This window comes from Lycorma delicatula, chromosome 11, assembly GCF_047948215.1.
Source record: "Lycorma delicatula isolate Av1 chromosome 11, ASM4794821v1, whole genome shotgun sequence".
Taxonomy (NCBI): domain Eukaryota; kingdom Metazoa; phylum Arthropoda; class Insecta; order Hemiptera; family Fulgoridae; genus Lycorma; species Lycorma delicatula.
Window position 1 is genome coordinate 3707512 of NC_134465.1, and position 15977 is coordinate 3723488.

Here is a 15977-nt window from a genome sequence, read left to right on the forward strand (position 1 = left end):
TTATTTTCATAATAAACTTTTAAATATAAGTAACAAAAACTGGATTGTTTTGATGTTTTTTAATTTTTGGGTTTGCCATATCAATGGGGTTCTTTTATTTATTACAACGATTACCAAAATAAGATTTAAACATCAAAATTTCCAAATTTCAAATAAAAAAATGATTGATTTTGGGGCACCTATGCTGTATGGAGACAATTTAGCAAACATTTTTTTTATAAAGAAGTGATCCTTAATAAAAATAAATAAATTTTGCAAAATAATTGTTCAAAGATATTGAAAAATAAGGTATAACTTTTATTATAATAATGGGAAACATTGTTTCTTATTTTGGGTCCACGATATATATTTTAGGGGTCAAACTACTTAACTTTCAGTTGACCCTAAAATGACAGACAGATTTTTTTTTTTTTTTTATTTAATAAGTTAGAGACAAAAAATCAGACTATTATATTTTTTAGGGGTGGAGAATATGCTTTTTAATGAATCTTCTAAAAATATTCATATAAAGGTTAAGCTTAACTAATTTCCTTAAGTAAAATTTTCTCTAAATCTAACACCCCTGCAATAAAGACTTTAACAAGAACATAAGATTTACAAAAAACACTTTTAAGAAGCCAAGATTTATAATTTTGGAAAATTGTAGACATTTTTTGATAGCCCTATATGATTTATAAAATACAAAAAAAAATTTTTTTTAATATCACAGTCAAAGGGAGATAAATTGAGTCAGTCAATCCTGAGATATAAGGCCAAAAGCAGTGTGACTCACATACAAGGTCTGTTCAAGAAATACGTAGACTGTTTGAATTGCTCGGGTCCAGTTGGTTCCAGTCAAATCCCCTTGGCGTCACCATGTTCATACAGATCAGCTGATTACCACACAGGTTTTTGAATGCAAATATCATTATTGGTTGCTTAGCTACGCGGTTGTTTGTGAAGTGTATTTTTTTCGTTTGACAAATTTTAGAATGAGTGACTTGAACGAGCAAAGAGTTGCTGTGAAATTTTGTGTTAAACTATGAAAATCTGTGAATGAAACTTTTGATATGCTCAAGACAGCTTACGACAATGTTGCTATGAAGTGTGTAACATGTTTTAAGTGCCATGGACGTTTTAAAGATGGTCGTCACTCAATTGGAAGTTTATTCCAATATGAAGGTGATTGACAGTTTTTCCGATGCTCAGGGCGTAGTCTACCACGAGTACCTCCTCCAAGGCTTCACAATGAACCAGACTTACTACATTGAAGTTCCCAAATGTCTGCGGGATGCTATCCGGCAGAATAGGTCAGAAATGTGGAAGAGTGATGACTGGGTTTTTCATCACAATAACACTCCAGCCATTCACCCCTCAGAAATCATGAGTTTTTGGCCAAACACTCGATCACTGTTCTTCCCCACCCACCCTACTCATCTGACCTCTTCTTGTGACTTCTTCTTGTTCCCCAAACTCAAAAGACCTTTGAAAGGAAGAAGATTTGAGACGATTCCCGAGATTGAAGCAAATCCGACAAAGGAACTGAAGAACATCACAAAGGAAGTGTTCCAGGACCGTTTCCAAAAGTGGAAACACTGTTGAGATAAGTGTGTGCATTGGGGAGGAGAGTACTTTGAAGGGGACCCAGACAACTAACTTCTAAATAAAGTACATTTTGTTTTATGATGTTAGTTTATGTATTCTTTGAACAGACCTCATATATATGTTTTTCATATACTTATACATATATATTTTTTGGTCTAGATGAACTAGTTGAACCCTAAAACATAAAGATTTGCAAAAAAAAATCCTGGTATTTCATTCTATTCTAGCCATATTCAGTGGAAAAGACCATAATAATAAATTCTTTAAATAAAGTTAAGATCCAGTTGAAATTTCCATAGTCTGTGGTGCTCAATAAATCAACAAAGACATGTTTAATAAATAAATTTTCTGATTTTGGGAGTGTAAAGAATCAAACCAGCCTAAGCCAACCATGAAAGTTCTTCAAGGATGTGAAAAAGATTTAATTAGCTCATGTAAAAAAGTAATCTTTATAGATAGTACTTTTTATTTATGTAGAACTTTTCTATTTATAGAACCGCTTCATAGCTATAAAAAAAGAAAATTAAATTTGCAAGCTTACTCATTGTTTTGTTGATGATGAATTGAAAATACCTAACCGTGAAAAATACTTACAATAATATTGTTATCTTTTGTTGATAAAATTGAAATTGAGGTATTGGATCGTGTTTATTTTAGTGATGATCAGTGGTTTTACACAGATGACTTTGTAAACAGTCAGAATAACTGAATATGAAGCAATGAAAATTCTCACATTTCTTATGACAAATCATTACATACTCATAAAATTTGTACTTATTGTAGAATATCATAGTGTTTTGTAATCAGTTCTTTAATTTTTTTTATGATATTTTAGGTTGTAAAGTTTTTTTAATGACTTTAATCAAAAAATTTATTGAAATTCTATGGGAAAAAAAAGACAATATTAGTTTCAGCAAGATGTTATTAACTGTTTTGTTTATGAAACGACAGGCATGTTGCAATAACTTTTTGTCATTGCTTTATATCAAAAGACTTGCAGCTGCCAAGGTTTCTAGATCTTATAGGCCAGTTTTTTTTAATAAGGATATTTTTTTAAATCTAGTTTTTTTAGAAAATAACTCATATACATGACTATGAACTAAAATTAAAACTGAGATATCAAATATAGTGAAAAACTATACAAAAATAGCTGTAAATGTTATGAAATGTTTAAGAACCCACATCCAAGCTTAAGTGATGATAAAATTTCACTTTCAATATCCGTTATAAAGTTAAAGATATATAATGTATATTTTCTCTATATATAAATATTTTCTACTCTGAGAGTTATGTTGTGAAAAAATAGTTCAAATGTAAATTACCAAAATTCTGGTTCCATCCCAACACATTTATTAATCTTTAAAATACTTATTCAACAATAAAATATTTATATAAAAAAGTAATACATTATTGACCTACAAATTTTTTTAAAGAAAAAATAACTACATTAGTATCATACCAACACAATATAGTATTAGGTTAGGTATTTAATAATAATGTCATTTATTTCTACCTGAAGATCTGGTATATAAAGTTAAAATTTACCTCACAACTTTATCTTCTCAAAGTTTTACATTACACTAAAATATACATATAATAGAGTTCCCCTCACAACAAAATTCAGCGCCGTAAACTTTCTGAGTAACATTTAAGTATCTTTCGTAGTGGTTAATTAACAGAGAAATATAGTCATAAAATGAAATATTATGGGTTTGTTTAATGTAACCTCTAATTGTGTAACATGCTTAAATAAAGTTTACAGTGCTATTACATAATAATAATGATTTATTTTATTATTCTTTTAAATAATTTTCACTAATTTGTTTTACTGATAACTCATTTAACAAATTTTAATTCTACATTAAAATTAATATTATGAAAACTGTTTTAAAATTGGGTTTCAAATATGTTTTGGGAAAACCAAATTTATAACTAATATAAAAAACCTCACCAATAGTTTTAAACTCAAAATGTGGAGAGATCAATAGAGTAGAAAAATGTTATAACATAGGGAAAATAATCTAAAAGATAGGCTGGAGAAACTAGGAAAAATGGATCTAGCCTTATAACTGACAAAGTTTATATACAGTAAAAAAGAAAAACAATCTCTGCAAAAGCAAGCATTAAATATTATAATATAATATCAAAACCAGAATTCCTATATGCAGCAGAGTATGTATCTTTAATAAGGAAAGAAATAGAGGAACTGGATAAGAAAGGAAGTGAAAATTCTAAGACTTATCTTGATCTAAAAAAAGAAGAGGGATGAATATAGAAAAAGAAGTAAAAAATAATTTTTTTTTGGATAATGGAAAGCTATAAGCTGTTAGCAACAAAGAATAAAAGGAATGTTTTACTGAAATTTAATCATACATGAGAATGGATTAACTAAGAAATATTTGAATGTTACGGTTCTAATTCCAAAACAGTTGATAAATAAATTTAAAAAAAGCATAGAAGAAATGCCATTAAAAAGGAAGATATTATGAAAAAGAAAACTTTTAGAGAAATGATTAAGAAATTTAAAGGTTTCCAGAAGGTTGAAAAGAGAAAGACCTAGAACATCTGGTCAGAAGAAAGAAAGAAACAGTTTAGTGAAAGAATGAAAAGATAATGGAGGAATAGAAAAGAAAAGAAGAAATTACAATGTTATTGTATGGGATCCAAACATCGTCAGTATTGGCAATAAACTTATGAGATTACTTAGTATTGACAAAAACTTATGAGATCAGGAAATTATTTTATCATTTTTTATTGTTTTAATTAATACAAAACCTTTTTAAAGTATGTCAATAATCATTTAAATTATCTAACCTATACTCATGACGTAATATATTTGTTAGCCATTACCCATTACTAGAATTTTTTAATTCATTTTAAATCTTCAGTTTTCTCATGATTTTATTTATAATAAATAATTATAATTTTTTAAACTTTTGCTAAAAATAGAAAAGAGGATATTAACTCTTAAAAATTAAAAAATGTATTTTTACCAAACCAAACAACTGAATTAGTTTTCTGTAACACAGCCTTCAAGCTAAAGCTTTCTACAACATTGTTAGCTTTCTATAACACTTCGACCTTCAATTGCCTGAGCATCTATGTTTAATAAATTATCTTATAATCTTAAAGGTTTTGAATATATCTTTTAATTAATTTTAATTATTTCCTTTAACAGAAACAATATTTTTCAGTTAATGAATTTTTAATTAAATTAAGAGTAGGAAAACTATAACTGGCTGGAACATCTCAGAAGTTGCAAAAAGCCAGAAAAAAAGTAAAGTTATTGATAAAGTAAAGAAGATAGGAGCCATCAGAAACTCTTGTCAAATTTGTTAGGAACAGAGAAGAATAAGGTAGACATACTGTAAGGGAAGTATCTCAAGATCATTAACTATATGATGGATGATGATGATAAATAACTAGATAAACCTGAATTTACTCATTTAATATACTAAATTTACAGATTTAATTTACTATTTTTGCATTGTTACATCATTGTGTTGTCATATAATTATTATTTTTAATTATTAATAGAAATTGTAAGCATTTCTTTTTTTTATTCATTAGTTTTGTACTCTATAATGCTGCTTAATTAAGGTCTCTCTTGAACTTTCCAGTTAAATGTTGGAGCACTTCCTTTTGTTAGATGTGAAATAGCTCGCCTATCATTCTCAATGTATCTATAAATAATGTACAATTATATTAGATCAGAATAAAGCATATTTAATGACAGACTGAAAAGTTTAAACTTCAATCATCATCAGTAACAGTAGCTATTTTATGTAGAGGATCTAGCTGAAGTTAGCATCAAATTAGGAATATTAAATTAATTATCATAAAACATATATAACTTTAATCAGATATGTGTATTTAGGACGTGATCGTAATGCTAGATTTAAATTGTATGTATTCACTTAGTATTCCAGTGTTACCTTCTTCTTCAGTGAATCATTCTACTAACAAACCTAAAAGAACTGCATTCACCATCTCTGTCTGTCTTGAACTTGCCTTTTATTTGTTTAGAGCTTTGACCTTCTTTCAAGTCATCTAACCTACCCATCTTTTCCCTTTCTTTTCTTCTCCTTTCCTCTATGATTGTTATTTGAATAAACTGTCACTTTCCAATTAAACTGTGGCCTTTCCAATTAGCTTTCCTTCTTTATATTTTCATCATTATGCTTCAACTCTCATCTCTTCCTTTCAGTATTTCCTCATTAGTTACTTTCTCCTTCCAACTGATTTTTAATATCTTTTTCCATTATCACATCACAAATCTTTTTTTTAGTTTTTTAATTTCTTTTTGCTTCATTTTTCACATTGTTTCTGCATCATACTGTACTCACTCCAAACATAACATTTTAAATAAATTGTTAGATTAATTTTTATGCTTTTACCATAAATCGTGTTTCTAAACTTTATTAAATGTTTCTTTTTATTTTCAGTTCTATTTCTGGTCAATTCTATCAAATTTTGTCATGCTTTTAAATTATTTAAAACATTTTTCCATTCAACATAATGTTAACCTCTCTCTGTTACTTTGATACTTCAATAACTTTTGACTTACCTATGTTTATCTTCACGTCATATTCTTCTACTGTTCTGCTTATTTTTTTTTCTACACTTTCTACTATTACTATCTGTTCTCTGTAAATATTTTCATTCTCTCTCCTTTCACAGTCACTTAATCAGTTTCATCACTTCATACTAGATCTAGTGTTAAATATTAATTTATATTCATAATATTTACATGTACAAGTGTGTATGAAGTACAAGTGTATGAAGTAGAAGTAGCATAGATGCATAACTTTAAAAATTATAGCTCTTAGAGAAAGAATTAAGAAGAATTAAGATATAAATAACTTAACTTAATTTGCTTAAAATTCATAGATAAATTTCTGTGAAACCGAGTAAGCAATTCCCTTACTGGACATGGTATATTAAAGTACACTTAAAAACTTTAAGCCGAATGGAGATTCATTATGCTTTATCCACACCTCAAAAATGTTATATCAACCTAACATCATTTTCAAAAAAAAGAAAATAGAAAACACTGTAAAAATTTTCCATCAAAGTGATATCACAAACACAGTTAATTGTAAAATAAAAAATAGAATATGCTAACGTTCATATTCATAATTTAAATGAAATTATAATATTAAATTACATATGTGAAAAGTTTTTTGTTAACTATTTTTTTGTTAAAAATAGTTCTTTTTAATGTCTCCTTAAGGAACAAAACTTAAAAAAGGGCAATTTTTTTTAGATTTTTTTTTTACCAATCTATACTTTCCCGTTACAGCAGCAAATATTGCTTCAGCCAGTATAATCTCATAAAAAATACACGTTTATTAAAAAAACTGAAAATGATAAAAAATATTCTATTCAAAATACTGTCCATCGCTAGCTATACATTTATCCCATCTCTATAATGAATTGCCATGCCAAAAAAACTTGCTCTTTTGAGGCAAACCAGTCATCGAGCCATTTTTGTACATTTTTATAAGAAGTGAAGTGCTGCTCAGCAAGGGTGTGCCCCATTGATGCAAATAAATAGTAGTCAGACGGAGCCAAGTCTGTTGAGTAAGTCGCATGCAAAAGTATTTTTCAACTGAGTGCCTCAGTCGTTTCTTTGACCGGTTTTGCTGTGTGTGATGGTGCATTATCATGAAGCAAAATCACTTTATGTTGCCTTTTTTGATATTCTGGTCATTTTTCACACAATGCTTGATTCAAATCAATCATTTTTTGTCAGTAGTGTTCAGTATTAACAGTTTTTCCAGGTTTTATCAGCTGATAATAGACACACTCTTCTGATTCCACAAAACACAGAGAATTGTTTTCTTTTCATAGCAATTTGGCCTTAAAATCAATGTTGATGGTTCACCTGTTGTTACCTATGATCTTTTATGCTTAGGATTCTCGAAATATATCCACTTTTCATCAACTCTCATAATTTGATGGAGAAATGACTATTTTTTGTACCTGGCGAGCCGCATTTCACAAGTGGTTTTTCATTTTTGTTGGTGTCTTTCATTTAGTTCATGTGGAACCCATTTTTCCATCTTCTGGATCTTTCACATGGCTTTCAAAAGTATGGAGACAGTTTCTCGTGTTGCATTTAATTGATCCACGAGTTGTTGTTGCGTTTGAGTGTCGTCCTCTTGCAACAATGCTTGCAATTCACTGTCTTCAAGTATTTTTGGTGGTCTTCCATGTTCATTTCTCATGTCAAAATCACCACTTTTGAATTTTTTTTTTAACCCACTCAAAGCACTGTGATTTACCTTGACCATGCTCATTGTAAGCTTCAACAAGCATTTAATGCGATTCTGCAGAAGTTTTCTTTAAATGATAACAGAAAATTAATGCTGTCCATAAATCGTAGTTTGTAGGTACAAAACTAGACATGTTCAATGCTAATTAAAAATATGCTGTTGTATGAAACTTGTATTATTGTGAGTTGAAAATCTTTGTCAGCTGTCAAAGAAAGAAAATAGCGCCAATGATACAGTTTGATGGTAACTACATTGACAGCTAGAGCCACCTATGGGCAAATTCTGGTTTCATATTTACACACCTGATACACACATACATGCGTTTACAAGATCTTTATTCATATTTGTGGATACTTGGATTTATCCTCAACACTGTCACAGTTGAATCTGTTTAACTATATTTAACATGACATTAATCCAGATGTAATTGTCATGAATGACATGAAACATTTGATATACTAAACAAGAGGGAATATTTATTGGTTAGAGGATATTTTAGTAGTGCTATACTAAGTATATATATCTGTGTATGAATGACAGAACTGTAATTGTCTATCTTTAATTTAACTTAAAGCTATAACGTCATTATGTTTATGTATATCTATATAAGTACATATTAAATATATTATGTTATAAATGTATGTCATTTAGTGGTTATGGAATTTATCATTTCCTTCTGCTAATTGGTTACTCTCTTGTGCTGGAGCTCATAATTAAATGTCAATTTGTGTTTTATGTAATTATTTTTAATTAATTAATAATTAATTAAATGGTTTTAATTAATAATATGTTGAAAAAAATTTCTTTACCTTCATATAATTTTGGTGTTATGACTGATAGGAAAAGGAAGCATGACCTCAGTAATCATCTACCAATGTTAGTTTTTGTTTTTTTTTTTTAATAAATATTATTTCAAAATAAAATTCTCAGAATAAAATTGTTTTAGAAGAAAGAATGTTATGATAAATAATTTAAACAATCTTTTTTTTCATTTATTATATTACATATACAAGTTCGCTTAACACACAGTAGAAAATAAAAAAAATTAACATCAATAAAAGAGGTAAAAATAAATAAATCTTTATTCTGATCGAAACTTAAAAATACATTATATAGATCGCATCAATGTTAGCTAAATTATAAATACAAAAACAAATTATAAGATATAAAGTAGAATGTTTAATTTCCATCTTAATTATTTAAATATAAATACATGAAATAATTTAAGGTAAATACATTAAATATAAAAAATTATTACAAAATAATTCAGTCAAAGTCCCTTTTGAAAATTGTTTGAGCACATAATTATGGATATGTTGAATGGGATGCAGTTTATAAAACATTAAGATAGATAAATATTGGAAGAATCTAGAATTTTAATGACCAATTTGAGTTTCTCAGAGCTAAGTTTGATAAAAAATATTTTTTTTAAATCGTAAATTGGTGAACAGAAAAAAATTTTTATTTGCTAAAAATTACAAACAAGATTTTCGTAATGTAAATTTTGACCTGAAGAAAAAAGAATATTTTAAAAATAAATTAAAGTTCATGTGTTAAAACATTTTAACAATTTAAACAGTTTGCTGATTTTGGCAGCATAAAATCAGCATGAAGTTCATCCAGAACAATTTGAGTTCTGTGCGCTAATTTATATTTAAGCCATAATATCGCAAGCAGAAATGTACACCATTTAAAAAGAAAACAGAAATTGTTTTTATTAGGTCCATGTTTAGACCTTACTTATAAAGTAATAAAATGTAACGAATCAAAAATAGTGACATAAAGTAAATTGCACCTTTACTTTAAGATTATCATACAACCATACTAAACTGAATTCAAATGAAAATATTTGATTACTAGTAAAACATCATGTTGCTGAGTATAATACAGAAAACACAAGATGACACTTGATCTTTAGATGCCGCATAAAAACTTTTGTGAAAAAAGTTTGACAGTATAATTATTTTAGATTAATTTTTTATATATTTTTTAACAAATATGTGAAGATTGTAAAAACTACATAAATTTTAGTTACAACATGAATACTTCAAATACAGTAGGTATAATGTATAATTTGTATGGCATTAAATCAGATGATCATTTGGTGAACAAATTTATAAAGATTTAAAAAGAATTACATCTTTTACACTTGACCCAGAAACAATTATCAAAATCAGTCGCAGATGAAATTCAATAATTTTCTTTTACAAATTTAATGACTCTGTTAACTAACTTACATTTTAAATATAATAAATATATTAATTTTATTGGATATTGTATTTACAGTGGCTAGCAACTAAACAGAGTGTAGAATGTGGAATTCAACTTAGTATCAGTATACCTGTCCCAGCAATATTAATGCAACAAGCCTCTGTTTTCATTGTTAATCATCAATGTGTTTTATGAATATTATTGTATCTAAGTTAAAACTACTACTGAGAATTTGAACAATTTTTTTTCATTTTGAAGTTGTAACAAGATTTCTGAACTGCGGTTATAAAATCAATCGGTTGATTATGATTAACACAGTTTTGAGACCTCAGTAAAAATATTAAGTTCACTAGTTTAGTATGAAGTATATTTCTATCTTATTTTTATTCATTTTAAAGGGAAATGAAATTTTAAACTTTAGTAGTTTATTAAAAGCAGCTTCAGTCAAGATATTGCTTATAATGTGTTACATTAAAAAAAAAACACATTTTTTAATGAAAAATCAAACTAATTTATTAAATATGAAATTTTGAAACATTATATCGTAATGTTGCTTTCAATAGAATTCTGGTATTGTTGAAATTTACTGTGTCTATCCGTGATGGATGTAGCGATATTAATATTATTGCAGCATTAACAACAAGCCGAACTAGATTGTATTATAAAGCATTTTTAAAAGTCTCTTATTTCAAACATTTTCAATTGTCATTGCTACCATCCTTAGTGACTATTACTGCTGTTTTCAAACTGGCATTGGCTGATGTTACTGCAGGCATTGTTTTAGTTTATTTATTTAATTAACAATTTTTTTTAAAATGCTTTTTTAAAGAGTTTGTTGAATTTGATGAATTCCATTTGTTCATTTTGTATTATTGTGTGTTTACTATATAAATGTGTTCCAAGTGTGCATGATATCTTTTTTTATGTATATCTTCAATGTCGGTGGATTTGTGATTTGTTTCTATGAAGTGGTAAGCAAATTTTGACTCTATGTTGTTATGAAAAAGTTTTAAGCATTTGTTATATCTTTATTTAAAACTGCATTATCACAATGAATTATCACATTATGCATTATCACAATATAAAACATCATTTGTTGGTTTGTTGGTTCATTTAATTGGGTTTTTGTTCTAAAAGCTGTATTGAATTCAGCTTTTTTTAAAGTTGTATACAGTAGGTATTTTAATTTTAATATTTGGTACTTCTATGTAATCTACAGCTTATATGTTTAAATGTTTATCGTGTCTATATTATTCAGCTGTAAAGTATAATTTACTATATATTTTATGTATATATGTTAATAGCTTGATACAAGATGGTGTCAACAATATTCTGGGCCAGTGTATTATTTTGTGTATTTGTTAGAATACGTTTTGTTGTGTATGTTGTAAAAATGTTTCTGCTAGGTTACTAAAATAAGGGATTCCATAGGAACACCATTTTGTATTTTTTTATAAAGTTCTGTTCATTATAATATGTTAGTATTTTTATTTACATGATCCTAGAACCTCATCCGTATGTCTTTCAAGTTTAAAGGGATTTTTGGTAATTTATTTTAAGACATGTAGGAATGTTGTTAGATTTGTGTGATTTAGGACATGTCTAAAGGGTAGCTTTATTAATGATACCACAATTATAGTCTGAAATTTATTTGTTGAATCCTGTGTTTTACGTTTTTATGTTTCAAAGTTTGAATTTTGTTTGACAGTTGAGTTTTTTACTTTAGGTCACAGGTTCTCATGTATTTCAGGGTTTGTATTTTAGTCATTTCTTACTTAAGATTGATTTTTATTAAAGTTGATTTATTTATAGTGTAATGTAAGTCAAAATCAGCTTTATTCAAGAATTTGATAGTTAACAAAAAAAAAAAAGTTGATAACACAGTTGTAGGACTTCCTCGTCATACGACTTTTTTTATATGCACAGCTTACACATACAACTTAATTAAAAATATTTATCATTTTATTTAAATACAATATTTTTTGTTTGTTTAATTCAGTGATTCTGACTAAAGCGCGCGCACATATCATATTTAATTCACACAGGTATGGTAGTACTAATGGTCACTTTAAATAAATTTTACACTTTAAATGTTATTCATTTATTTAATTCTATCCCTCACCTGTGATGTCACAGATAACTACAGCAGTAGTTTGGCCACTAAGTGGGATATGAGATTTGTAGAGGGTAGCTAGGTTAAGACCCCGCTTTGGTCACTCTTGTTTCCCAAAAAAATTTGTGGATCCAACAATATGCCAATACAAAAAACTACAACAAAAAAGATCCACTGTACTCTGTTCTAAGTTTCAAAATTATTTTTTTTTTTTGGAGTGGGGGTGCAATTTAGCAAAAAACGTTTTACACAAAAGACTTTTTTTTATAATTGTTCACAAATATTTTTTTTAAATGCAATGAAAATCATCCCTTGTAATTAAAATGATTTTTAGGGGTGGGAGTGAAATTTAGCAAAATTTTTTTTATAAAAGTTGTTTACTTTATTAATATTCACAAAATTATAAAAAAAATACAACCTTACAACTTTAATTATGCAAAATCTGGAGACGATTTCATTTTTCCCCCTGTTTCCTCCACCACCTGACCTTTTGAATTGAAAATTTATTAGCATCAGTTCCCCTACTGTAGAAATATTATAGCAAAGTTTGGTGAAAATTGGTCAAGTAGTTCTAGAGATATAAGGCAACTTACATGCCAACATACATACATACACACATTTTGTCGTGGAAATTTTGTTTCCATTTTTCAGTTTTCAGGGATCCTTAGGGGTCAGTTCGTCAAAATTTTGTGTAAACCGGATATGCCCAATTTTGATCAATCACCTACTTTCCCTTCTATATAGCTGCTATATAGATGGGAAAATAAAAGTTAAGCACATTCATTTTTAAATAAATCTTATAAGCAACTTGGCATAATTTTGTATGTGTGGTCTCTTTTGTGCTCTTTTTCTTTTTTTCATTAAGTTAAAAGGAATGTAATTGTACTTGTTTTACAAATTATGTCAATAATAAATAATATTAAATTATGTACTTCTATAAAAATTTGTTACAGATGCGTATAGGTCTGCATTCAGGAACAGTATTAGCTGGAGTTGTTGGTGTTAAAATGCCAAGATATTGTCTCTTTGGAAATAATGTTACAATAGCTAATAAATTTGAATCTGGTAGTGAACCACTTAAAATAAATATTAGTCCAACTACTTATGAGTATGTATTTTTATTTTATCGTTATCATATATATATATGTATCGTTATCATACATTTGTATTATAGTTTTTAAAATATATTGAAAATTAGTTGTTTCATACAATTTTTAGTTACTATGAACCTTTGTGAAGTTCTTGCTTAACTGTACTGGTCATATTTGAATTTTGGCTATGTATTTTCTGGCAGTAACTTGCAAATAGTGAACAGATTGCAAAAAACCTTTTCATAATTGTTATATAAAACTAGTTAACAAGGTACATTATGGGAAAACTAGCTTGAAAGTTCTAATTTCATGTGAATGAAACATGTTTGTCTAATGCCATTACAAATTTTAAAATCTTGTCAGTATTTCACTTTTACTGATAGTTTGATAGTTTTAAATTGAAAATGTTATTAAAGATTAAATGAAATAAATCATTATATATGGCAGAGTGTCACATTGAAGGCCAATTGTTTTCATATCATTTATTCATTCATGTAACCATCATCTCATCATCTTTCTTATTGAAATATACAGAATGATTCTAAAATGGTGGGCTGGCTATACTTTTTTGGATTCTATTTGTAAAACTAAACAAAAAATATCCTTAGGAAAAATTATGATTTTTCCTTCATTCTCCCCCTGTTGGCCATTTTGTTATTTTTATATAAAAATTTATATCTCAAGTTCAGAAAAAATTATTATTTAATTTGATATTAATTTACAATACTAGAATTAACAATAAATAAAAACAATTAGTATTTAATCTAATTAAACGTAAAGTAGAGGACATGAAAAGAGACATAAAATTACAACATCAATTTTCTGCCATAACTCATCTATTTGTTGACCGATTTTAAAAAATAAAATGTCATTTTGTTCAAAATAAAGGGTTTAATATTTAAGCAAAACATAGATTTTGATAAAACTAATATTTACGGAGATATAATGGATTGAAAAATAAACATGGCTGCCATTTTGTAATTTGCAAAGATATTTAATTTCTGATGTTTTGCTAATTTTAAAACTTTATTACCAAGACGCTTACCAAATATTAATGTGATTCCTCTATCCGAACTTGAGATATAAATTTTTATATGAAAATAACAAAATGGCTGACAGGGGGAGAACGAAGGAGAAATCAGCATTTTTCCTAAGGATACTTTTTGTTTAGTTTTACAAGTAGAATCTGAAAAAGTATAGCCAGCCCACCATTTTAGAAACACTCAGTATATTATAGCATGTTCAAGATTATAACAAATAAAATAAACACTAAAAATGAAAATTTTCTGACCTCTGTGGCAGAGTAGCAGTGTCTCAGTCTTTCATCCCTACTGAGATCCCAGGTTTGAATCCTGGTCTGTCATGCCATTCTTTATGCTAAAAATATCCATTTTCATATTCCCACAGACAAGTTTCTGTAATGAATTAATTCATGAGTAAAAAAAAAAATGTTCTCGCTCATTCTCCATAATATTATAGCTCAAAGACTTTTCTATTGTTTTCCTTTCTATTTTACCTATTGCACATATATTTTTCTACTTTAAAGTACTACCCCTATTGCAGTAGTGTTAATGTGGTAGTGTGCAAACTGTTACATTAATACCTAACATTTCCTCTACTAAAAATACTCACCAGGATTTTTTACAGGTAAATAAAATTTGTGATGGAAGTTCTAACGAATGAATACTAGTTTTTTTAAATAAGAAGAGAATGGGTGCAAGAAGGGCATTCTTGTAGTTAGCTTACTCTTAAAATGTAGGCTTAAAAAAATAAAGCCATCTACGTAGCATTTGTAATTTTGGTAGTCGTTTGATAATGTAGACTGGAACAAAATGTTAAAATTTTTAATAACATTTTTGATTGAATTATAGGGATATATATAATCTGTATAAGAATCAGGTAACTGTAATTACATTAGAAGATGAAATAAGTTCTAATTCAAAAAGAATAGAGACAAATTTGTTCCAATTGCTTTTCAACTTGTATATAGATGAAGCAAACATGAATTAAAAAAACATCTTTGGAAATGAAGTAATCACTCATGGTAAAAAAAATAACAATTTTAAGATTCACTGATATTGCCCTTTTGAAAAAACAAAAATCTTGGCAAAGTACTGCATGACTTTCCTGGCTTTTAATAACAAATTAAAAGAGTTAGAGCCGAAAAAAAAGCAGAATGTATATTTTTTGTTTAATAATATTTTCTCTAAAATGTGTATGAAGAAAATCAAAATTGGTTTTTTCCCGATACTCTCCCACCCTATGAACAAATTTAGATAAGGGTTTTATAATTAATGCTCCATATGTAGAAATATTTGAGCCAAATTTGAAGAAAAAAAAATCGGTTTGGTCAATCCTGAGATATAAAGCCAAGACCAGTGGGATACATATATATGTACATACATACATACATGCATTCATGTGTTTGGTCTAGATGAACAAGTTAGATCCTAAAACATAAAGATTTGCAAAAACCCAATACACCAATTTTAACATGATTATCATATTTTTCCCTTTACAACTACATTCGCCAGGAAAATAAATATGTAATTTCAAAAAATTTTTGAATGGTATGGATAAATTACTAAAAGAAAATTTCAGTTTGAAAATAAATAATAGTAAAACAAAGATATAGAAATGAGATAAAAAGGAAGATAGGAAAAACGAAATGTTAAAATAAAGGAAAATACAAGGGTGATT

The 15977-nt window shown here is 27.6% G+C and overlaps 1 protein-coding gene across 1 annotated transcript in view; it reads left to right on the forward strand.

Annotated features, from left to right (window-relative positions):
• Gycalpha99B (guanylate cyclase 1 soluble subunit alpha 2) overlaps window positions 1–15977 on the forward strand; it is a 426360-nt gene that overhangs the window by 408007 nt on the left and 2376 nt on the right. The window contains exon 11 of the mRNA XM_075378887.1: window positions 13140–13294. Within this exon, the coding sequence (XP_075235002.1) occupies window positions 13140–13294 (155 nt within the window). The remainder of the gene's footprint in view (window positions 1–13139; window positions 13295–15977) is intronic.